This window comes from Actinia tenebrosa, unplaced genomic scaffold (assembly GCF_029948245.1).
Source record: "Actinia tenebrosa isolate PJP-AT-01 unplaced genomic scaffold, QUT_ActTen_1.0 PGA_scaffold6__47_contigs__length_16458017, whole genome shotgun sequence".
Lineage (NCBI taxonomy): Eukaryota > Metazoa > Cnidaria > Anthozoa > Actiniaria > Actiniidae > Actinia > Actinia tenebrosa.
The window spans coordinates 12,399,301-12,425,079 of NW_028292583.1; the positions used below are offsets into that span (position 1 = coordinate 12,399,301).

Here is a 25,779-nt window from a genome sequence, read left to right on the forward strand (position 1 = left end):
TCGAAAAGATTTAGAAGATCCAGGGAATGTGGTTTATCTATTCTTTTTATGCAGAGACTGACAATTAGGTTTTGATATGCATACTGGTATCTTTGCACATTTTGTTATTTATAATGACGTAATTAAGGCAGTTTATCTAAATTTAAACAAGTCCTCTATTGCTTCAAATGTGAAAATAGCTTTGATAAAGTATAGATGCTGTTATATATGCAAGCATAGTGATTTACTACGTTGCAAAGATGCTATAAATATCACATTGCAAAGCCACTATAGCTAGTACTTCATAGAAGAGGTTTGTAATTTTAAAGTTTATGATTGTGAGTTGGGTTTGAGCTTCATTTCCGTAACAGCTCTTTCCACCAGGAATAAACAGTTCTTTTGCTATACTGATAACATCATGGGCATCAGCTGTCAACATAAGATCTATCTGTCTGGAGCCTCCACCTGAAGAAGATCGCACAGGTAAATACCTGTTTTTCTTGGGTGAGAAATGTAGCCAACCTAAAATTACAACAACATTCTCTTAGTGTCTACATTTTAATAATAGTTATTATTAAGTTTTTATCCATAAAATAATAAAAGTATTACAGTAAATACCTGTTGTGTAAAAACATTATTTATTCATATAAATAATTGTACATTGAACATACTAATACATTTCTAAATTAACAATATTTATAAATATTTTCATGCATAATAAATTTATTTATAACACTAATTTATATGTATTTAATTATATTTGAATGTAAGTGTAAATACATTTTTGTAATATCAAAATTAATGTAAATTTAAAGTCACATTTCTATGATCATTTGCAAATTACTAAATTAAGTTTGTCAATAAAAAAAGATGTGCAAAGCTCAAACCCAGATCAAAGTTAATTAAAAGGTAATTAAAAGTAGTTTAGTTCATTAATATTAAGAATCAATTATTGATGCATTGTAATTATTACAATCATCATCATAGCTCTGTCAAGAACACAATCAACTCAATATTATTGAGAAAAGAGTCCTATTACTTTCTCCTGCCAATACTTGCTTGCTTTTTTGTTGTTGTTGCTGATCAATGCATATTTTGTTTATTGCAACTGTAATTTTATGTGTTAAATTATGTTCATAAATTAAAGTAAAATAATGAACATCTATGGTTGAATGTTGTCTACATTACCTGAAATAATACAGATTTACTTTTAGAGCATGTATTTACAAAAAAAATAATAATAGAAAAATACCATACTGACCTAACAAAACCTTTCTTGTTTTGATACGGTTTGAGGTAGAAAGTTTTGGTGGAAGTTCAATCTTTGATTTTTTTCTTGATGAACTGTGCAAAATTGCCTCAAGAAGGGATCTTTTCCTGTCTGCATTCGCATCTTTTTTGCACATATCTGTGGCAAGCCGTTTCAGTGCAATCACATCTCCAAGGGCATGAATGCCGAGATTTCTTATCTCTTCATTAGTACAAATAGAAATTGTTTCAACATCCATCTAGAAGAAATCCAGAAATAAATTGATGTATGCATGTAGATGTACATTGTGTAGAGCTGACCATACAAAATTATGTATGTTCAATTACATCATGATCACATTGAAATAAATTTTACCTTTTCTGCTACAAACTTCTTTATAACATTTTCATCAACCTTTCTTCCTCTAAGAAATTCGGCAACCTTTGAAAAAAAATGAACAAAAATTAAAAGCAGTTATGGTTTTATTTCAACATCGAATTCCCTACTGATGTCAAACTGTTGAATTGTATTTTAATACAAATCATGAGGAACTGAACACTGAGCATTTAATAAAAAGGTTTAAATATTTTAATGCATGGGATTTTTATTTATAGAGCATGCAGAAAACATTTCCCTATTTATATCAATGACAACTGAACCAAAACAAATAATCGAACGCTATTGTTATGCAAATATTCACTCTAAATTAGGGGATCACAATAATAACAATGTTTCTAATTCCCTTAACGACCATATATCGTTCTAATTTTGTTATCTACAAAGACATTAACAAGTATTTACCTGATTAACAGAGGAATTTTGGACAGAAGGCGAACCACCACACGAGGAAGACGCCATGTTGGAATAACCGCATGTTCATTGACTGCTGGCTCATATTTATAAGCGCTAATTGTCAACGCCAACTGTCAATTGTCAACGCTAACTGTCAATTGTCAACGCTAACTGTCAATTGTCAATGCTAATTGTCAATGGTCAACGCTAACTGTCAATGGTCAACGCTAACTGTCAATTGTCAATGCTAACTGTCAATTGTCAATGCTAACTGTCAATTGTCAATGCTAATTGTCAATGGTCAACGCTAACTGTCAATGGTCAACACTAACTGTCAATTGTCAATGCTAACTGTCAATTGTCAACGCTATCTGTCAATTGTCAAAACGTTAACTGTCAATGAAAATTTGTGGTAAGCATGAGCCGTCTGGGCTTCCGTACCCCTTTGTTTTGTATTCTATACCTTGGTATTTTTTATCCGTGTGGAATGTACAAGACAGGGTTTATTCAAATACACTTCGTGGGGGTCACTAGGCGTGTGCAGTACGTCACGACACTACACTATCGCTTAGGTCACGCAACGCGATAGAACCACGAGGTCGATAATGGATATCAGCACAGGTAGCCCATGCTTGGTTTCTGTGGTGTCAGGAATATTTCTTATTTCTTACTGGTGGAGGAAAAAATCCTTAAAACGGGCTAAATTAAAAAAATAACCACGCAGAGCGAAAGAAGTGCTATTTCTCAATGATAGAGTAAAATGTCGAGGCTTTATTTCACGTTTCAATGATTTTATTGAAATTTTTGATGAATCCCCATACATTTCCTTATAACATGACACCACAGAAACCAAGTTTGGGCTACCTGTGATATCAGTATATGTACATTGATTGGGTTTTTCTCGTTTTATTTTTCTAGATTTTTGCAGAAAAGACAGGGATTTTTTGGTCTATCATTCGTCAAGCGTTCTACGCTGTTTCATTTCTCAGTCACTTCAGCTTGTCTCTCTCTTTCCTGTGTTTCTTTGTGACAGCTCTAAGTCTTGGCATCAACTGCGCGTTAGAAATCACCTTGGAGATGATTAGCCCAACAGGCGACTCATCTATTCATAAAAAGAACTTCTACTCTGCTTGTCTGTTTGTTATTCTTGTCTGTGCTATAATTAACGCCTCTTTTATTCTATCTCTCTTCTGGGAGGTAGTGTGTGCTGTTCTGTACAAGTCATCCATCAAGTATACCTTGATTAAGATAGTAATTTTCTTTGCTGTTCTCATCTCTGCAGGGATCTGGTCTGGTGTTTCGAGCACAGCCAAGTCGGGCTTCGTTAATTTTCTTTCTGACTGCTTGATTGTCTCCTGGTTCGCGGCTTTCGTTCTATCTATCTTATCTTCACTATTTCTCTTGATCTACTTGTACAAGGAAAGTTCCCTTGATATGCCATTTCACCAAATAGCCTATATTTTTTGCTGCTCCTTAGTTATACTTCTTTTTTCTATTCTCTCGCCCATCTCTTTCAAGTTAGCCGGTGCTTCAACCGGGGGCGCCCTTGCTTTTGCCTTCCTATTTCCATTCTACACATACTGTCTCATACTCTATCTTCTTGTACGTGGTAAGAAAGAAACAGAATCAGGAAAAGTTTTTGTGGTTCAAAAGAGGGTATTTATCATAGTAGCTGCCGTCTATCTCGTCGTAATCACCCTTGCCGCGAACGCCAACATTTCATGTGGCCAGGAATGTCAGCTTGGACACCCAGTGAAGGAAATCAACTTGTTATATCACAAACTGGTAAAACCCGTAAGTTCTGGTTATCCAATCTGTGAGAAAAAGTGGAGTCGACTGGAGTTGGGCATCACTGACATGGCATTCTTGGCAGATACCGCTTACAAGATTGATACAAATGGTAACAAGACAATCATCCGGGACTTGATCGAGGCCTACTTCCAGAACCCTAAATTTTACTGGGATGTTGAGGCAGTAAATCCTAAGAAACCCATGTTTTATCACATCCGTGAAGCGTCTAGTCGAGTCAATGTTGTGAGCATCCGAGGCACCAATGACGCAAGAGATTGGTTCGAGAACTTCAAAATCTGGAACGAAATCGCAGTGTTTCAGATGATTTCTGTAGCATTGCCCGTACAGCATCTACCATTCGAGTTTGTAGCTTTCTTCATCTCGAAATCGGCTTGTCTCGACTATCTTTTTCAACGTTCCAAGTACCACTACTATTTCCAGGCACTTGAAGAATACGTGAAAGATAAGACGACAAACTCGACGGAGGAGTTCTTTCTTGTCGGTCATTCCCTTGGTGGTGGATTGGCCAAGATTATTGGTAGTAGAAACAAAGTTCAAGCAATTGCAATCTCAAGCCCAGGAGAGATCTACAATCATGTGAAGTTTGGTTACACCCTCGAAGATGTACAACAGTTCACAACTACAGTCAGAGCTCAAAATGACATAGTTACGTGGATTGATAGGTCTGGAGGTCTGGTCCAGTACGTTGAATGTGACAACAGCGCCTTTTTGAAGTGTCATAATATCAGGAACACTTACTGTGAGCTAAAGGAAAAGTGTCACGTGACCAGCACTATTCCATGTCCCTCGGATAAACCAAAAGAAATATTTGAAAGGCTTTTTATCAAGAAATGGCAGAGATAGAAAGATAAAGGATAAAATTTGGGACACTGCTATAAAGAATACGTGTACATTAACCTTAAACGGCAAAGCATGTTCTTTGAGATCGTAGTATATTAGTGTTATATATATGACTATAGACCCAAGATATTGTTGTGCGCAGTCAAGATAGAGTACTATACAACAAAGTGCATGATAATTGTAGTATATTAGTGTTATATATATGACTATAGACTCATGACATTCTTGTGTGCAGTCAAGATATAGTACTTTAGAATAAAGTGCATGATAATTGTAGTATATTAGTGTTATATATATATATATATATGACTATAGACTCATGACATTCTTGTGTGCAGTCAAGATATAGTACTTTAGAATAAAGTGCATGATAATTGTAGTATATTAGTGTTATATATATATATATATATATATGACTATAGACTCATGATATTCTTGTGTGCAAGCTAGATAGTATTTTAGAACATAATACATGGTGATTGTAGCATACAAGTGTTATACTAACTAAATTAGTATTAGACTTGTTTAATTACTGAGAGCATTCTTTCAATAGATGACCTTACATCTAATAGCATAATATTACAGGGCCCGGTTGTTCAAAGCTGGATTAGCGCTAATCCAGGATTAACTCTATAGGTCTTATTAAGAGTTAACCCAGGATTAGCACTAATCGGGCTTTGAACAACTGGGCCCCGAAGTCCAGTCGAGTAGAAGCACAAAAGGAAGCATAATAACATCTAATAAATCGATTTTCTATTTCGTCATCAGAAAGCTAAAATCTAAACTATTCATCACACAAAACCGTTTGTTGACTAATATTTTGCGTATGTCCTGTGGCGGATTTAGGGGGGTTCATTGGGTGCAAATGAACCCCCCCCCCCCTACCGGCTGGTACCTTGGATTTTTTATATTTTTTTAAATAAATAAATAAAAGTATGGTAGGTCCGCTTCTTGATGGATAGGTTATCCTTATCAGGAGCGCCCCTAGGCCAGTGATGTGCCTCATGGGAAAAATGATGATGCAAGAGAACGTTATTGTTGTGCCAAGATTAGCAAAAATGAACCCCCCTCTTAAAGTCCTGGATCCGCCACTGATGTCCGATGCTATCTTTGTCAAGCAACAGTGTCACACATTTCATAAAGCCAGATAATGAGGCAAATACTTTTTAAATGGTACGTTTATGACCTTCGTAAATAATGATTTATATTGATTTGCTGAATATTTCTATCAAGAAAATAAGGTATTCACAATATTGAATGTGATTTTGATACTTGGTTACTTGGCCGCCATCTTGGTGTACCACTGTCCGAGGTTCACCAAGATGGCACGCCCATATATTTCATACCTAAATAATGAGCCCATTTGATCTCTCGGGATCGAAAACTTCTTATACCTCAAAATGTGGTTGAGATACATTTATTTTGACTTATCTTTCGGGTGCAAGACCTTTTACTCAATCATCTTCAATACTGACAAAGGTTAGAAAATTAACGTCAGTGAAATCGATCTATAGCATACCCGATTACAAATCCAGACAAGTAATAGCACGCAAGTAAGTACGTTCACTAACAGTGCTTTTTGGTCGACTAATCATGAAGGAAATAAGGACTTTTCTTTCTGAATCACTGAAGAACGAATGTACAGAAAGCAAAGAGCAAGAACATGGCAATAAGTTGAAGACATTTAAAGTGAAAACCTTGAGTAATTTTCTCGTCCTTTTCTTTCTCTTGGTGATTTTGGTTCCACTTTTTGCCACGGCTGTTCATGGTGGAGAAGAACAAAAACTAAAACAAGAAAAAGAACCAGAAACCCATGCAGAAACAGAGCCACAACCACAACCAGAACCAGAAGAAGAAGAAGAAAAACCAGAAGAAGAAAAAGAACCAGAACAAGAACAAGAAAAAGAACCAGAACCCCTTGAAGAACCAGAGTCACAACCAGAAGAAGAAGAAAAACTAGAACAAGAAGAAGAAAAAGAAGAACCAGAAGAAGAAAAAGAACCAGGACCCCATGAAGAACCAGAGTCACAACCACAACCAGAAGAAGAAGAAGAGAAAGAAAAACCAGAACAAGAAGAAAAAGAACAAGAACAAGAAGAGGAAAAAGAAAAACAACCAGAACAAGAACAAGAACAAGAAAAAGAAGAAAAGCCAGAACAAGAAAAACAAGAAAAACAACCAGAACAAGAAAAACAAGAAAAACAACCAGAACAAGAAGAAAAAGAAGAAGAAAAACAACCAACCAAACCAAGAAAAAGGAGAAAAACAACCAGAACAAGAAAAAAAAGAAAAAGAAAAAGAATCAGAACAAAAAGTGGAGAAGACCCCCACCCCTTCAGAGAAAAACAGTTATATAATGGTCAACATACGCTATAAGTATCCCCGCCAAGGATGTTTTATGGCGAGGTGTACCCGCCGCAGGCGTCGTTATTATAAGATGAAAAGATCTCTAAATATAGAACCAGAATTCAGCTACTATGACTGATTGCATGAGGTATGTGCAGATTAATGATAAAGCTAAAGACGTGTACTAAATAAAATTAAATAGCCATTAAAACATATATCCTGAATAAAATAAATGAAAGCAATCAAAACAGCCTTTATTACTTAATTAAACTTTTGTTTTTTTCTCTATTGATGAATTATCAGCCATTGCGAAAAAGATGTCATCTAAATCCTGTAGTCTTGATCCTTTTCCTGCAAGTCTCCTACTTGGACATTTTGGTGCATTACTGCCTACTATATGTGAAATCGTTAACCTGTCACTTCAAACTGGTGTTGTTCCATCTTCTCTTAAAGTTGCTGTTTTAAAACCGTTACTGAAAAAACCATCTCTTGATCATGAAATTTTTGGAAATTATCGCCCTATCTCTAATTTAAAGAATATCTCCAAGATTATTGGAAAAGTCGTTTCCCTTCAGCTAAATGATTATCTGTCTCTGAACAATCTCCATGAACCATTGCAGTCTGCATACAAAACATTTCATAGCTGTGAAACTGCTCTTCTTCGAGTACAAAATGATATCCTCCACTCCATTGACAATCGTTCTTGTGTTGCCATGCTACTCTTGGACCTATCTGCTGCATTTGACACAGTTGATCATCAAATTCTTCTAGATCGTCTCCATACAAAATTTGGCATTTCTGGCATAGCTCTTCAATGGTTTAAGTCCTACCTCACTGATCGCTTTCAATTTGTTTCCATTGATGATTTTTCTTCTGAAGCCCTTCAACTTGATTGTGGCGTACCTCAAGGTTCTGTACTTGGTCCTTTGTTGTATCTCCTTTATACTTCTCCAGTAGCTGATATCCTCCGAATACACAGAATGTCTTTCCACCTTTATGCTGATGACACTCAATTATATATTCCTTTCTCCTGTAATGATGATTTGTCCCTTAATGATTCCATGAATCTGATTGAAAACTGTCTATCTGATATTGATGCTTGGATGACTACAAATAAATTGAAACTAAATAAAGGCAAAACTGAATTCCTGTTATTTTCTTCAAAGCACAGCCCACAGTTAACTCTTCCTTCTCTTCAATTTGGTTCTGATGTGATAATGCCCTCAATGCATGCTCGGAACATTGGTGTCATATTTGATACGCATCTTACTTTGGTTCGTCATGTGAATAATATTTGCAAGTCTTCTTTTTATCATCTCAGAAACATTGCTAAAATAAGAAAATACATCTCTTTGAAAACAACTGAAACTCTCGTCCACGCGTTCATATCCTCCAAACTCGACAACTGTAACTCTCTGCTCTTTGGCTTACCAAACAAACTCTTAGATAAACTACAATCTGTACAGAATGCTGCTGCCAGAATAATCACTCTTTCCCATAAACATGACCACATTACACCTATCCTCGTTAATCTGCATTGGCTACCAATTGAATCTAGAATCAAATATAAAATCCTATTATTTACTTTTAAAGCTCTTCATGGCCAATCTCCTATCTATATCCGGGAACTCATTTCAGTGTATAAACCGAACCGTAATCTTCGTTCTGCATCACAAGTTCTTCTATCAGCACATTCTTATAATCTTAAATCTTATGGTCATCGCTCCTTCTCTGTGGCTGCTCCTGAACTCTGGAACTCACTTCCAATATCTCTCCGAAATGCATCAAGTCTTGCCTCATTCAAAACTGAACTTAAAACTTATCTCTTCAAATTAGCATATTCTTTGTAAATTATTTTATTTTGTCGTTGTCTTTGTCGTTTGTTTACTAGCGCTTAGAACAGATTTGTATTTGCGCTTTATAAATAAATATTATTATTATTAATTATTATTCAAGTCCGTCTAACCAGACAGACAGACAAAAACCCACTAGGGGGTGGGGGAGTGTAAGTCCATGTCACGAGATTTCTCAGAAACCGAGGAAGCCAAATAGCATAATATTACTGAAGTCCAGTCGAGTAGAAGCACAAAAGTGAGTAAGTTTACTGACAGTGCTTTTTGGTCGCTTAATCATGAAGAAAATAAGGACTTTTCTTTCTGAATCACTGAAGAACGAATGTACAGAAAGCAAAGAGCAAGAACATAGTAATAAGGTAATGTATTTGTCTATGGATTCGAGACCAAATCTGCATCAACAATGAGGAACGCGAAATTGGTATTCTCTCATTAATACGCTGTATAAACCGCTATCAAACAGAATTGTCTTTGAACTAAAAGATAGCAAAGATTGCAATAAAAGGATAAATCCCTTTGTTTGAATTCTGATTACTAATGTAGAACAAACAACATCTATCAAACAGTCTGAGACGAATTTTACTGTTTCAAACAAGACTATGCAAGACGCGAGCTTCGAGTGACGGCAGTAAATCCGTCAGAAACAGAAATAGTGCTAGTTGAACAATAGAAAACAATGGAATTTGCATGAAATTGTGCTATTTAGTATTACTAAAGTTCCACGGATTTACTGTGATCACTCTAGTAAAGTGAAAGTGTTCGTCACTAAACTAGTTAATATCGCCTATATATTGTGTCATTGTCCTTTTTTAGATTTAATATCCATTTATATCAACTAAATACAATAGCTGGTCATCACATTTCCCTACAGATTCCTTCAAGCCATACAAGCCTTCAAGCAACCCTCATGACAGCCAAGTTGAATACATTTATAGTGGAAGCTTTGAGTAACTACACACACAAGTCCTTTATTACTTTCTTCACTGTTGGCCTGATATTTCTCATCTGCATTATCATAGAGTTTGGTCGTCAGATTTGGACTACTAGTACCTCGACCAAACCAGAGGCCATACTAGTCTACTACCTTGGATTAGTTTTGGCTGTCTGCATATTTTCCCTCACTTTCTTCCTTCTGTTTGTTTTCTGGGAAGTACTTCAACACGCTATAGACAGAACAACCTGGGGCTATAACTGTCTGAGAGTGTTATTCTTCATTGTTGATGTCATTACAGCAGTTAAATGGTATTCTGCCGCTATTCAAGCCAGATCTGATGGAATCCAATACATTATAATGGCTTCATACATCAAAGCTGGTTCTTTAGCTCTCTTAGGGTTCTTGTTTCTAATGTGGTGCATGTATAGGCAGTGTAAAAACAAGACATTTCAAAGTCTTCTGAAACTCAAACTCAGTTTCCTTATATTTTTGTCAATCCATATAACATTACTTGTGGCCTTCAAACATCAAGGCATATCATGGCAAACTACTGCTCTAGTCTGCTGCTTGTTCTACCTCAGTCTTGCTCTCTGTGTAATGGTATTCTCCCAATGCAGTGAAGAGATTTCTGGTTTAGTCATACAAATTAAGATTACAGACCTTTTGATAGTTCTCTACGTCATCATAATATCTTTGTTCTTGGCAGTGCACTACGATATGGACTGCGACAATCACTGTGGTGAGCATACACTTCCATCAACACAGATAAAAATAAACCAGAACCTTGATGATTTAGACATAACCAAGGTGGTTGTCAGGGAGTTCACCGAGTTTAAAGAATTGACTCACAAGATCAATCAAACCAGAAAGGATTATAATCTTGAGAACTGCGACAATCGCTGTGGTGAGCATACACTTCCATCAACACAGATAAAAATAAACCAGAACCTTGATGATTTAGACATAACCAAGGTGGTTGTCGGGGAGTTCACCGAGTTTAAAGAATTGACTCACAAGATCAATCAAACCAGAAAGGATTATAATCTTGAGAACTGCGACAATCATTGTGGTGAGCATACACTTCCATCAACACGGATAAAAATAAACCAGAACCTTGATGATTTAGACATAACCAAGGTGGTTGTCAGGGAGTTCACCGAGTTTAAAGAATTGACTTGCAAGATCAATTGAACCAGAAAGGATTATAATCTTGAGAACTGCGACAATCATTGTGGTGAGCATACACTTCCATCAACACAGATAAAAATATATCAGAACCTTGATGATTTAGACATAACCAAGGTGGTTGTCAGAAGTTCACCGAGTTTGAAGAATTGACTCGCAAGATCAATTGAACCAGAAAGGATTATAATCTTGAGAAAGATGGCATGTTTAGCTGTTTGACCAAAATCCAAAGCAGGCTTCCATACTTTTCAATGATAACAAACTAACTGCTGTATCTCACTGCCTCAATGCATGTTCTGAACTTTATTGTAAAACTAGTAGTAGATAAGGAAACAAAAAACGAACAAAAACTCTGGCCAACGAAATATTCTTCAATCATGTTGTTAGAAATATAGAGTATTCAAACTATTTGCATGGAAGCATAATTAAGAGGTCATATTCTACCTGACAAACTGCCTAGCATATATCAGTTCAACTCTATTGCCTTCAACAAATTGCTGCATTTGGTTTAGTTTTTATACATTTATTTTATTGACCCAAATTCCTAAACTTGAAAAAATTGTTTGAAGGCAAAAGAGTGCACTAGGGATTTGGCAGAGAAATGGTACATTGCTCCCTTTAATTGAGACCTCGCTACGCCCCTGATAGAGAGTAACTGATATCCCCCATTAAATGTTTTTCACTTGATGCAATGGTGGATTTAGGGCGAGGTCATAACATGGTGCAACCCCTCTCCCCTCCTCTAGCCTCCTACACAGCCATCCTTATGGTCTGACACAACTTTTCCCTCTCCATGTGACTGACTGTTTCTATTATCATATATGTTGACTCAACCTTTCCAACAACCTGTTTACATCTTCTATTTGCAAAAGTTTTTATGTTGGACAAATGGAAATAGAATTTGATTCAAGATTTGAAGATATAAAACTGTGTCATACAACATACATGTATGTTCTTTTCTTGAATGTTCTTTGGACAGGAGGGATATGTTTAAGCTTTCACAACAATTCAAATTGGAAATAGTAGTTGCTTTTTTTAAGGAAGGAGGAAAACCGGAGAACCAGAAGAAAAGCCAGGGAATCAAACTGGCATTACAATACATTGGAACAAATAAATGTTGAACTTCAATATAGACATCATAGCTGAATCAAACCTCAGAGTTTGGGTGTTATGCAACTTGAAACAGAAAATGGTAATTGACATGGAAATACATCCATGTACCACATACTACCCATACTACCCTCTCACACAAACATCCTTACTAGTCACTGGTTGATTAAGTATGTTAGTCTTTCCAGAAGAATGGTTTTAGGAATGAATTTATTTTTTCTCCAAATAAGATGGACCAAGTTATTTTACTTAAGCTAGTCATACCAGACACTTTATTACAGATAGTCATTGGTCGAATCAGAAGTTTGTCATCACCAATCAGGAGCAAGATAATTAAAGAGTCGCATAGAAAGCTCGTATCCTAGAAAACAGGCCTGAAAAGGAAACAGAGGCCATTAACAGTAGAATACACAATCTAAGCAACTCTTTTCTTCAAGATGGGTTACCTGTGGTGACAATGACACAGGTATCCCACCTAATGGTTTAATGGCTTCTAATTTATAAATGTGTAATGTATTTAATTAATCCAGTACTACATGTAAAAAGACTAAAATGATTTCAGTAACCTACCGCGTTTGCTGGGAAAGCACGGAGCATGACTGGAGTCAAACCACGGAACAATGCTGTTGGACCTTCTTCTTTCATCTAATGAATAATAATCCATATTAATCTATTATTACTGAAGGCTGCAGACAGGCGGACAGCCAGATAATAGAGACTTTTAGCATCGTTTTTACCACTAACCACTAACCTGTAACCGTTAGGAATCAGGCCCCGAAAAGGGCCCACAAAAAATAGAAACACTCGGAATCAATGAAATTTATTATGGCCACTCTTCCAACGAGAACTTCATTATGACGCCTTGATAAATGTTGAAAGTTTGAAGGAAAATGCCTGACGTTGAACTGCAGTTTGAGGTTTGTGGGGCTGGCAAGAAGGCCTCGCTAAAGGTCTCTAACATCACACTACACACTTACCAATTGTCTAAAAACATCTCTTACTCCCTTAGGGTAGGTCCCCTCAGGAGCTGTTTGTAGTCTAGACTTGAGAACATCTTGTGCAATAGCAGCTACCCAGTTAGCCATACCAGCAAAACCTAACAGAAAATAATATAATGAATATATTACATGTTTAGTAATGTCGAAGATCAAACAAGCCTTGCAGTTTAAGAAATGGCTTCCTTTGCCTTATGCATTTACTGTATAGAGAAAACATGAAAAACGCAGCACAGAAACTTTTAAGTGTTTCTTGAACCTTGAAACAACTTCAAAACATGGCATGGTAAATTTAGAGATTAAATTGGAATTTGGGAGGAAGGAAGACAAAGGAACATAGAGAAAAGATCTTGGATCAATAAATAGTTCTTTACACTTGCCAGGTATAAGAATCAAACTTGTGGCCTGAAAAGGGAGAGGAAAGTGCACTAACACTGTGCCACCCTTAATTGAACTACTTTAACAGAACAATGGACATGGTATCAGGAAACCAGTAACAGTTTCTATATACATGTATAGGGTCTTATTCATAATAAATAGATAACTATGGTACGATATATTTACCTCCAGCAACTAGAATCTTGTGTGCTCCAATATCACCACGACTAAAAGAAATTAAAATTAGAAAAATTCAATGCTAAAATTAGAATTTCAATGGAATAAATGTACATTATATTATGCCTCTCTTTCCCAACAGTAGACAATAATTCTTCAAAAATATATATAAGCAAAAGTAAAAGTTTGTTAAAAACTTAAAATGTTTACTTTTGCTGATATAAGTGAATTATATTTTATTCGTTTTCTTATTATATCGGAATTCAAAGAAGGTACTTACGTTCCCCCTTCTGGTGTAAATTGTTTCAATAGATATTCATAAGATAGAAAATATGCTCCAGTAGCAGGAATATCTGAATGAAAGATAATAAGTGATTTTATTAAAAATCATGGACGTCAATAAAGTTTGCTCAGGTCAACAATGTCAAGCTCAACCCCTTCTTGCATCATCATAGTGTTTAACAAAAAGGACTAGAATACTCCAGGGGGAGGGAGTTACTCTTGCCCGTTTAGGGTAGGGAGTCATAATATTGAGGATCTTGCTATCCTTCCAACAATGAAACCACCTAATACATACTTTTCTATTCCACACTTGTTATAAAGTTTTGCTGTGATAGTTATTGTTGACCTGCCACAAACAGCTTTTGATTGGCATTATCAACGACACATACATGTACTAACCTCTCAACAGTGTGGCACAAGCTCCCTTGTAGACCCCCCTAATTCCAGATTCTCCATGAATTTTCTTGATACAATCAATTGGTCCTCCATATTTTTTTTCTGCACCAGAAGCTTGTTGAATCTAAAGACACAATCAACACTTTTATCATTATAGCTGCATGGCTGCTACTAGCGCCTTAATATGCAGCCCGAAAAGTCCTCCACTGGTCATAATTGTTAAGCGCATTGAGACCATGTGGAATGCACTATAGAACCCCATTATTTATTTTATTTATTTAGTACACTAACTCATAACTCTGGGCTGCATGCTGAAATTATAAAATTATATTTTTGTTTTGACTGATGCAGTAAAAAAAAACAAATTGCAACCAAAATTTGAAAATGAAAATTGCAGTAAACTACTTCTCAGTTCTCAGTCTCTTCAAATTTGATTATTTATCATTGTTTGTGGCCAAAAAAGTTAATAATCTCTGTGTTGATCCAATCCCACATCGGTGATAAATTAAAGGGTATCAATTTTCTGATGTATTTTTGAGACATTCCAAATATTTTCAATCACATGTTTTTAATTGATAAATCCCATTCAGAGTTTCATCCTACTGTTTACCTGTAACAAACACTTGACTCGTTCCCCTGGAGCCATTATAACTGTTGTACAAACACCAGCAAACATACCCGCATTCAATATCTCAAAATAACTGAAAAATAACAACACAAAATATAACCTGTCACACAAAATAATTCTGAAAAGAATGTACAAGGGAATGACCTTGCAGGAATAGTCAGCTACCCATGGAATCTAAACCAGCAGAGATGATGTAAGATCTAGAGTTATGAGACCAACGTGCTATATTTAAAAATTATTCATCAAAGTCGAAGTGAATATCCGGGAATATTTACCGAGACGCGAGCTTTCGAGCTAAATATTCTCTGAAATTCGCTGAGGCTGAGGAAATTATTGTTTTAGCATAAATACACAGGTGATTCTTTCAAAAGAAAAAAGAAAAAAAAGAAGATAAAAGATGGTTACAGCAACAAAGCCGCTGGCTGCCATTTTGGATTATCACTGGAGGTGGTTATCGTGTGATAGTGTGAGTTTCTTGACCAATCAGCGTGCAAGATTTTCAATAATCACCTGTGTGTTTTTACTAATATGTAATAGTTCAGACTGTTATAGAGTAGCAAGTATATCAACTTACGTTGGATCGGCTGTAGGGTCTTTCATTTGTAATTTCTTCCCCATATTGAATCCCCAAAAACAAATAGCAAAGATTGGTGTAACACCAACAATTGGAGCTCCCATGCCCTTGTAAAGACCTAAAAAACCCTGAAATGATACAAATATAACACTATAAGAATAAATAAATAATATAAGCAGGAGCGGAGTATACAGTATACAGTGGACTGAAGAGGTTGAATTAAACAAAACTAGTTTCCACTGAATATTTATTTGTCATTTTGGCGTACGTATAAAAGATTACTAGTTAGGAATTTATACCTAATGAAAACAACTTACTATGAATTCTAACACAAAAGGGGGCAATTACCCACTTGGCTCCCCACCTGCCTACACCCCTGTGTGGTTGTCATCTAACCCTTAATTAACATATACACTCTTGATTATTTTCTTACTTCATTCCTTATGGTTTTGAGTGCACAGTCTAGTGTACCAATAAACATCGGCTTCTCGCCTGGTAAAGGTTTAGGCATGGTTTGAAGTCGTACCTGGAAACCAAAAATCATGACATGCTATTAATACTAATTTATTTACCTTGAATGTATGAAAACTAGACGTTCGTCCATTTACTAATGCATCTTAAATATGCGAGTTGGACTTTGATCTTTGATTTCTACTCATTAATACTTTCTATATATATATATATATTACCTTAGTGGTAGAATATGCAAAAAGCCATGTTATAGCAGGATCGAGGAGTTGCTAAGAGAGCTCAGATATTGTTTTAAGCAGCTTATCAGGTTATATTAAAAGGTTATAAAAGTTATAACTCAATAAACCATGCATGAAGAAGACCAAAATATCACATAAGATTATTCTAAACCTTTCAAAGCAAAATCTTTTTAAAGATATCACGACAAAAACCTTTGATTTCTAACGTATATTAAATACAGCTAAACACCAATAGAAGCACAGCTACAAAAAAATATTCAAACCAAATGTCTAAATTGCGGGTATTTCAAGATTTTTAGTTTTCGTGGCAAGCCAACTGGATATTTCAACATTCACACTTACCTTTATGGTATCTAGCGGATGTCCAGTGGCTACACAACATACTCCACCGATTCCACCAGCAAAGAAGTTCTTAAGTCCAGAAGTACTGGCATTTTTCTTCTTTGTTTCTGTCATTTCGAGCTCAACTATACCTGCATCATCCGACATGTTGGACTGCCAACTGTCGTTTATGACGTAACGGAACACAGGAAGCCCAAATGGAAGACTAAATTTTTCCTCAGTAACCCTGGGGTCGTGGCTTGATGGATACACCCTCGTTCAGGTAAGGGCGGGATAAGCCTTTTCATGCAATTTTATCCCGAATTTCTCACCTTCTTTTGTCTAAACTTTCTTTGGTTCTTAATTAATCAAAAGAAGGTGAATATTCGGGATAAAATCGCATGCGCAGTGGAATCGATTCTTAAACTATGAAAAGGCTTATTGAGACCGTTTTCTCAAGCTTGCGTGCGCATCCAAATTTAAGGACTTGACGAGCCACGATACCAGAACAGGAGCTTCATAATGAAAATTATCATTTTTATTAGTTTTTTTCAATACAAATTTACCAAATCGATCAGTTATTCTCCTCTTTAAATATAAAACTGGCTTCTCAATTTTACTGAATTTGCGTTTTTCAGTTTTGTGGCCCGTCAAGTTGGATGCGCACGCAACCTTGAGAAAACGTTCGTTGAGATAAGGTATAAGGATACTCCACAGTAAGGGATACTACTAGTTCAGGTTCAAGGTATGCTCTTCTCCTAGTTCAGGTGATACGCCCCGCCATCTAGGACTAGGTTTCGTGCGCCTGTAATCGCTCACCCACCCACACAGCTAAACATTCTTATACTTTTTATTGATTTCTGAACTGAACTACAAATATTTCAAAAGCGTAATAATGTGTCCTACGCCTTCATTATTGCGTACAGCATATAAAATCTATTCATGAACTTTCTGGTCATGAACTAGCTTAGGACATGGCGTAATTAAATTAAAGCACTACAAGGGTAGTGTAGTGCGTATTTGTAAATATATAGTGACATGCACCCTTCTTATGGTGTGTACGTGTATATACCACACAGTTACGTCACTGTCAATGGTGCGCACTTGTAAATATAGTGACATGCACCATTCTTATGGTGTGACATGTATACACCATCTAGTTACGCCACTGCCAATGGTGCGCACTTGTAAATATAGTGACATGCACCATTATTATGGTGTGTACATGAATATACCATGCAGTTACGTCACTGCTAATGGTGCGCAATTTTAAATACAGTGACATACACCATTCTCTTATGGTGTGCACATGTATATACCATGCAGCTCAATACTACATACAGATATTATATATATTTTCAGTTACATTATTGCTAATGATGTGGACATGTATGCCCCATCCCTCTTCCTCGCAGCACACTTCGCTCCAACTGTTTGCTCGCTTGTTTTTGACTGTTTTTGTCTCTTTCGATAGCTTCAGCTAACAAAACATCAGCGTTCTTTTTGAAGTTTTTAAAATTTTGTACCCCATGGTCAGACCTCTGCAATGTTGTTTTCGGTAACTTGTCATTACTTCCATGGTAACATCGGAAATAGTTCGCCAGTTCTGCCATGCTCTTTCCTGACTTCTCTACTGGATTTGCTTTGTTTTCACAAGTATATTTCTTCGACTGAATACTAGGTAGCAAAGATGGCCCAGTACTGTGAAGACTCTCATCATCATTGTCATAACAATCTTCACTAAACTTAACGCAATGTTTTTGTCTCCTCTTCCTCTTTCTTTTTCTTCGTTCAGTTTTATTATACTTGAATGATTCTTGACTATCATTGTGTAGTTTGCCAACTCCTTTTATTCCTAACCCACCATTGAGGGTTCCATCTTCGACGACGCCATCTTTAATTGTAGACTTGGTGCTTGCTATTTGAGGTAGCTTGGTCAAGAGTTCTCTTTCATAATCAACTGCTTGTACATATTGTTGTGGTTTTATAGAACGAGGTTTACGCGGAGCAGTACAATTTTCAATATCAGAAAAAGAAAGATTATATTCTGTAATTAGCGACATAACTTGTTCAGTTGAATAAAAAATCTTCCTGAGTTCGTTTTGAGCCTTGTTCAGTTTCCTCGTGTGTAAGACTTACCAAAGCCACCTCCTCTGGCTTTTGATATTTTATTCCCCCATACTTAGCTTTATGACTAAGACTGATGACAGTTAAATGAGTTAACCGATCTTCTGGAACTTGAGAATATGTTCGTTTACAGGATAGAACGATTCCTTGAAACAGCAATGTTTGTACAGTTTTGACAGATAAATTGGAATGTCGAGCAACTTTGTTCTTTAGCAGCAAGAGACGAACTTGTGATGATATCAAGCAGATTTTGCAACCGACCACAGGAGTATAACTAATTCACTTCGTTTCCAAAGGAAATCAGTTACATAATATTTCTTCCTGATTTAGTAAAAATATTTTAAAGTTGAAGTTTAATTATTGTCAGTTCCTGCTATCCAAGGGATGTTTATATTAACTCCCGGCACGAGATCAGCTTCGTCCTACGTCAAGTAGGATTTATTCTCCACGCCTTTTATATCGGTAAAAAAGGTAAAGAGATGTTTCTAGATTCCTTAAGCTGTACTTAATGGCTCGTCTAGCTTTCGTAGGAAGAACTTTACCATTATATGAGATACGTGCCATTCAGCCGTGTTGTCCTTAGATTTGTTTGTTCAGTGTTAATGAAATCTTTTAGCAAACTTGATCTAATCCTGGTAGATTTTTTCTATTTCCTGCTTTAGGTCCGGTAAATCGAGCTCTTCTCAAGTGAACTTGAGCTAGTTTTCAGCAAATTTCTCTTGAATACCGAGATAATACTAAGAAACTCGTCAGATAAATGCACGTAGACAAAAAATAAAGTTGTTTTCGCACCACCGAAGCTACGCTTTCTGTTGCCCGGGTCAACAAACCTTGTAACCAAAGAACCAAGCTGTAAACTGAGATTAAAGTGAACTATTAACCCACCAAATCAATAATGTAGCTTTGGAATTTGAAAACAAACATTGACTGACCAGAAAAACGTCCAGTTACGGTCATTCATGTAGCTCTATAGCGACTTGTTAGGCTCTCCGCTTCTGGTTCAGTTTTAGGCCAGCAATCTTCTAACTCGACCCTTTTGTTCTATCAATCTGTGTACATGGCTGAGTGGTTTTCTTTTAATGTGTTGTTTAGACAACTAATTAGGAATACAAACAATTTTATTCTTCAAAAGAATATAGAGTTGGGCTGGCGATGAAGATGTGTTAATGAAGTTAGATGACACACGAATTCAATTAACAGTAAATTTCATCACAGGAAAGAAATTCTACAATTTGTAAACTGAACAAAACTGTCAGGCTTTAAACTGTGTGTGTGGTACGAGGGAAGGAAGGGAACAGCGTTTAAGAAAGCAAGAGGGTGTTAAATATTTACATTCTATTTATTTCAATCATGAAAGACTCTATCAATGTCGCCACCTATGGGGCCCGATACATTAAAGAAGTGTATATATACATTACAATGGGCCACAGGCAAAAAACGAATGAAGTAGAGGGATGCTTGCATTTTGCTTTCGGCAAAGAAATGGTCACATTTCGAACTAAAGATTTTCAATAGAGTTGAAAATAATAGTGTTCGACATAATCAGTTCCTTCAAATTTTCCACGTTTTGGGGATAGTGGATAGTAATGAGGGACTCTGAGTAGCTCTTCATCAGTGTTGCTCCTATAGCAATCCGTGTTTAGTCTATTAATACACGTGGAGAAATACTAATTTGTAAAACCCAAAGATACTTTCGTTTTGCAAAAATTTTACAAGTAAATGAAAAACATGTCGCCAGAAATTGCAAAGATCCCTGGCGGATTAGGACATGCGCAGTCATGAACAGCGATACATGGACGACGTATTTTGAAATCCATTTTTTTAGTGAATTTTCATCAGAACACAGAATAAAACTATATCTATCAATATTTATTACTTATAAATATCAGTGAGCGCCAGTAAATATTTCATTAATATTAAAATCAGGGGATTTCACCTCACACATGTGACACGTGACACTGAGTACAAATGGTTTCCCTTTCAAACAAAACTGATTTATATTAAATAAATATATATTAGAGATGACAAAATTTTGTTAGTTGTATAAACGGTTTGCAGACATTCCCAAGAGAATGAAAGGACAAAAAAATGGCAGTCATGTTGGTTGATATAGCATAACAAATCGCTTTTTAAACTCAACCAAAATGGCGGCAATTAGTTCACTATAGTAGGTAACAATGTATCTACTTTGGATGCACGGTCTTCCTGGTCCGCGCCGTTTCTTTTAGTACTCAGTCGCTCTTTGTGCTGTCGTTTCGTCGCATTCACTTTTGGAAGTTTTTTTTCTTCCTTCAGAAAACACAGCATGTTCGAATCTTTAGATATTTCAGCCATTCCTTTGGACCTTTCTAGTCTTTTTCTTTGGATAAAGTCTCGAAAACTCAACTCGATCATATCTTCGAGGTTACTTTCATTACCTGATAGTTCTTTATCGTCTTCAAATTTGCTGTCCAAATAATTTCTCTTTTTCCTATATTTCTTACTTCTGGTGCTGGGTGAAAATTTCGTTCCTTTAGCAAAACGTACTTTTTTATTTCTCTTTGTAGTTTCATTTTCTATTTCGTTACCAGAGGATTCGGAGCTATCTGATTGAATACTTCTTTGACCCTTAGGTCTTGGAGCTCGTTTTTCAACTCTCGTATTTCGTTTCAAAATGCTCACGAGAGGACGTGCTTCTTTGCACAGAGAACTCTGTGGTTTCCAGTTGCATAAATCATAACAATCAGCAATAGAGAGCTTATTTTCTGTTTTAGTTTCACTCATTAAAATCCTTTGATCGGTGTTTTTAACTTCATCTTCGTCCGTTTTAGAACCAGTTATTTGATCTCGTTGCCCCGGACAACAAGTGATGACGCCAGCTTTGCTTCCTTCTAATGGAGGGAATATTGACTTTCTGTCTTGTTGCTTTGTCGCGTTTGAAGCTTTAGTATCTATAAATATTCCAGTTTCAATAAAATAGCCTTTTTTTTGCGTATCAGGCGACTTCTTGAGGCTATTTTGATTTAACCATGGTGTTCTTAGCGTAAAATTCCCTTGTGAATCATTACCTAGCTTTCTCTTGGATTCATCTTTTGATTTTTTGACTGGCTTATTAACTCCAGACCGACTTATGTTCCCTCCTTGACAGGTCGGTGCGAGGAAAGCATCCTTATTTTGTATCAAATCCTTAATTCTTTTCCTTTGGCTGTCGTATTTAATCTCACTGCTTTTACTCCCTTGATTTGGTAAAGTGAAGTGTACGTGGAACCATGGCGATGATCCATCCAGGTTTAAATTCATGAGTAAACTTCCAAAGATCTTTCTAAGTGTTGTCTGTATTTCGGCGCTTCGGCAATGCCTTCATTATGAGCGTGCTGTTTTCTTCATACGTGTCCTCTTATTATTTCTCCCATAGAATAAAAAAGAAGCTCTTTGCCATTAAGCAGGGATTATTAGCAGATCTTGAGCTCTTAAACTAGCCTTGCTTCTTTTCTAAGCTGACAGTAAGTCAGTAAACCCGACATGGCTTTCCTAAGGGCTCTCTGTCTGTGTAATATGGCCATGATGGGGTTATGGACCAGGCTGGCGTGTCATTGGTTGGATAACAATCGTTAAAAAAGAGGTCAAGAGGACAATAAAAGCGTCCGCAAACAATGGTTGATGATGAATGATGCTCTATTCTAAGGTAGATTAGCAATTGTATTCTTATTCGTAAACTATTAAAAAGAATAAAGAAAAGAAATCTTGACAATTTGCATTAATTGCCCGATATTAGTGGAACAACAATTGCCTTATAAAGCTCCACATTTTGCTCAAAATACCCCTTAATCCTAGTACTAGTTTCTGACTAGAATTGAAAACTATTTTAATTACGGTTCTTGGGAGGAGTGAAACGAGAGAGTGGTGGAAAATGAAGTATTCAATGATGATCTCATCATTATTTACTCAATGACTTTGTCGATTTCGCCAAACAATTCAGTGTTGTAAGCGATTGGAGCATCTAAGCCAATCAGGGAAAGATTAGTAAACCATCAGAATGCATATCTTCACAAGTACTCTTCACCCAAGATTCCTACGTTATTGTTCCAAGCAGAAGACATTTTCTTTTTTTGGAATTGACTTCGGGTAAATAATATGTGAGGGAAAATGGTTGGATGTTCCAGAATGTTTGATACAACCAAGAGGTTTGATTACCATGGTAATAACCAATGTCTTTATATAGAACAGTTGATGCAAAGGTAGTAACTAGTCGGGCACCCAATGATATTATCGTTTTAATAGATTGGACTATGACACGAGAAGAGGCCGCGTTCCTAGATCATGGGACATTTTATTAAGTATTCAAATTATGCTTTATAATCAAAGGCGCCCATTTATACCTATATTATCAAAATTGTTAAAACTAGCCTATTGCTTAAAACCGTGTACCTGCCCTACGGTGCAATCCATTTCATTTCAATATATACTTTTAACTATTCCAAAAGCCGGAAATTTAATCAAGCCTATATTATTAATGACTCTGATAATCAATATGCTCCTGCCACTCCAGTGCCCAGGAAGCGTGACGTCATAGACAAACCTACCAATGAGAACTGGAGCGAAGGAGAGAGACTTTGTACTCATGCTTTGTCTTTGGTGTGTCATAATGGATATCATGATCCATCATAAACTTTTTCTGTGTTCGTTAAACATTCTAGTCTAGCTTGGGTACCTAAACCACACCACTAAAGCATGATGCACAAAATATGTTCTTACCCAAGCTGGACCACAATGCACCTCAGAAAAAGTTATAGTATAATACTAGTATAAGGTTTCTATCCCAAGGGGGGGAACTTCTAGGAAATGTTGATGATGAGAGTATTACTCAAAGAGTTGCACAATAAGAGGAGTGTAATACTAGTATAAGGTTTCTATCCCAAGGGGGGAAACTTCTAGGAGAGGTTGATGTTGAGAGTATTACTCAAAGAGTTGCACAATAAGTGGAGTCGGTGCCAAATAAGTCAATGACGTACCACCCCTAAAATCCGCTCCATGGCAACAATATGTAACATGATTTTTTAACGTACATTTATCGTCATAATCATCAGGTATTAACCTCTCTTCAAACAGCTTCCTACCATCAACATCAAGACTAGGAAGGCTTGATGCTCGTAGTTTCTGCGGCTTAAGACTCAAAGCTTTAGTGCAGCATTCTGAGTTTCTGTTTGTTTTACTATCCAAAGGTAATTTTTTCCTACAGAATCTGCATATCTTGCAAGGAGTATTAGCAATTTTATCATGCCGTTGTGATTCCTTGATAACACCATTGGTTGGTGGATTTTCTTCCTCGCTAAATTTTGTACAAACAATCCCTCTTTGAGTTGGTTTGTTTTGTAAACGGAAATCGCGAGCAGTACTTTTTTTATAATGAGCAATAAACTTACGAACACTTGTCTTTTCATCTTCGAGTTTCAGGCTTTCAACAGCCTCCGTTATTGTTCGAGCAACTTTGGCTTTTCCACGTCGTTTTCCTCGACGTTCGTTCAATTTTTTGCCAACCTTTTCCTCGTAGGTTTTTCTTTCTTTTTCCTCTGTGTTTTCATATGTTTTCCTCGCAGGTTCTTCTAAGTTTCCATTTTCATCTAATAGCTGTCCCGAGTCTCTATCGAACTCCTTCCAAAACTCCAACGGTTGAGAAAAACGAACCCTTTTACCACTGAACGAAGAAGCTAAATCTGCTTCCATGAAGCTTACTCCATCTTGACTTGGCGATAAGCTGCCTTGATAATTGTCTCGTATAACACAATCATTTTGGGAGCCAATTTTAGGCAATGCTGGCAAAAAGATCTCTTTTGAAGACCTTCCAAGAGTCATTGTTTGTTGTGTTGGTGTCTGTCGCAGTTCACTTGCCATTGATGTGATATTTTGGTCGACTTGTACTCGTTCAATCTTCGTGAACATCGATAACAGGTGCAAAGATTTTCCTCGCGTAAAATTAATGCACTTTCACAAAATTAAATCTTCAAATTTTCCAGACAAGATATTTTTCATTTGTTTTTCATTCATACTTCTCTTCATAACAACCAAAAAGGTCCTTTTTGATATTTTCCATTGATTATATTGTTTTCCAAGCACTCGAAAATTTGAGTTCCATGTTCGTTTAATATGAGACATCACGGTTCACTAATGAACATGATGCACAATAACGTCACTGACGCTCCGCTATCCTTGGCCAAACGTCTCACAGCTGCGGTCACTGGGGAAAACACTTACCTTCCTATCATTCTATTTCTATATTGTGGTCAATAATTGTCTCACCATGCAGGAAGCAACAAAACAAAGTTTATTAGATTCATCCAAGAAGAATCGAGACAAGAGTGGCGTTATTAATTTTCGTTATTATATGTAGTGTTTGTATCTCGAAGCGGTTGGTGAGAGGAATCTTGGCGTCAGTAAAATTGGTTTCTTAATATTCACGATTTCCTCTAACTATTGCAGTTTCATGCATTCGAAGTTCTTTTAAAAAGAGATGTACTGAACCACTGAGGCTGCGAGATAATTGCGGCGTCGTTGACACTCTTCGCCCGTGGGTCTTCGTTCGTTCGTTCAACTAAGAAGCATATTTCTGAGTCAAGCTAAGATCAGTATTAACACCTTTCAGCAGAAATATCTCTAAATGGAAAGGTTTAAGAAACGAACCATTGTCGCCTCAGAAGTACGAATCGCTAAGTAAATTAGAGACGATAAGAGACGGTAAATTGCACAAAACGTGTGGCATTATTCAATGGTAAATATTGAAACAGGAAACGCTAACAAACCAGTAGGAGACTTACACTTTTGTTTATTAAATAATCCAAGCAAGTGTGACGTAAATGTTTTTATTACTTTTCCCCAATGCGTAAACATGTCTTGTTAACGCTAAGAAAAGATGTAACACTCCTTCTTGGTCATAGTTTTCACCACATTTCTTTTTTCAAAATAGAAACTAAATACAAGACAGTCATTGTACCAAGAAATACACCTGAAATGTTTAGACTCAATGTAAATATATCTTCTTAGGCTACAAAACGTACAAAGTAAACTTTCTGCTAATTAGTAATTTCATTTTCGTGGTATTGAAGAGAAGATTAATC

The 25,779-nt window shown here is 36.4% G+C and overlaps 6 protein-coding genes across 6 annotated transcripts; 2 read left to right on the forward strand and 4 right to left on the reverse strand.

Annotated features, from left to right (window-relative positions):
• Positions 1 to 64: 64 nt before the first annotated feature.
• Positions 65 to 2,170, reverse strand: LOC148906109 (uncharacterized). The gene is made up of 4 exons (XM_089039274.1): positions 2,030 to 2,170; positions 1,604 to 1,669; positions 1,241 to 1,487; positions 65 to 501 (listed from the first exon to the last, which is right to left on the reverse strand). The coding sequence occupies exons 1-4, from the start codon at positions 2,084 to 2,086 to the stop codon at positions 227 to 229; spliced, it is 645 nt and encodes a 214-aa protein (XP_088895400.1). The 5' UTR covers positions 2,087 to 2,170; the 3' UTR covers positions 65 to 226.
• Positions 2,171 to 2,791: 621 nt separating this feature from the next.
• On the forward strand, positions 2,792 to 5,833 carry LOC116287790 (uncharacterized). Its single transcript, XM_031694485.2, has one exon. It carries the CDS (start codon positions 3,098 to 3,100, stop codon positions 4,673 to 4,675), a length of 1,578 nt encoding a protein of 525 aa, XP_031550345.2. The 5' UTR covers positions 2,792 to 3,097; the 3' UTR covers positions 4,676 to 5,833.
• A 3,169-nt stretch (positions 5,834 to 9,002) lies between these two features.
• On the forward strand, positions 9,003 to 11,936 carry LOC116287793 (uncharacterized). The gene is made up of 2 exons (XM_031694487.2): positions 9,003 to 9,230; positions 9,743 to 11,936. The coding sequence occupies exons 1-2, from the start codon at positions 9,150 to 9,152 to the stop codon at positions 10,994 to 10,996; spliced, it is 1,335 nt and encodes a 444-aa protein (XP_031550347.1). The 5' UTR covers positions 9,003 to 9,149; the 3' UTR covers positions 10,997 to 11,936.
• Positions 11,937 to 12,293: 357 nt separating this feature from the next.
• Positions 12,294 to 16,761, reverse strand: LOC116287794 (mitochondrial carnitine/acylcarnitine carrier protein). Its single transcript, XM_031694489.1, has 10 exons — positions 16,583 to 16,761; positions 15,964 to 16,056; positions 15,531 to 15,658; positions 14,939 to 15,029; positions 14,332 to 14,452; positions 13,931 to 14,003; positions 13,660 to 13,700; positions 13,078 to 13,196; positions 12,671 to 12,745; positions 12,294 to 12,474 (listed from the first exon to the last, which is right to left on the reverse strand). Exons 1-10 carry the CDS (start codon positions 16,727 to 16,729, stop codon positions 12,412 to 12,414), a joined length of 951 nt encoding a protein of 316 aa, XP_031550349.1. The 5' UTR covers positions 16,730 to 16,761; the 3' UTR covers positions 12,294 to 12,411.
• A 636-nt stretch (positions 16,762 to 17,397) lies between these two features.
• LOC116287795 (uncharacterized) lies at positions 17,398 to 22,321 on the reverse strand. The gene is made up of 2 exons (XM_031694490.2): positions 19,621 to 22,321; positions 17,398 to 19,545 (listed from the first exon to the last, which is right to left on the reverse strand). Exon 1 carries the CDS (start codon positions 21,965 to 21,967, stop codon positions 20,843 to 20,845), a length of 1,125 nt encoding a protein of 374 aa, XP_031550350.2. The 5' UTR covers positions 21,968 to 22,321; the 3' UTR covers positions 17,398 to 19,545; positions 19,621 to 20,842.
• A 656-nt stretch (positions 22,322 to 22,977) lies between these two features.
• LOC116287796 (uncharacterized) lies at positions 22,978 to 25,433 on the reverse strand. Its single transcript, XM_089039514.1, has one exon. It carries the CDS (start codon positions 24,605 to 24,607, stop codon positions 23,624 to 23,626), a length of 984 nt encoding a protein of 327 aa, XP_088895640.1. The 5' UTR covers positions 24,608 to 25,433; the 3' UTR covers positions 22,978 to 23,623.
• Between the last annotated feature and the right edge of the window lie 346 nt (positions 25,434 to 25,779).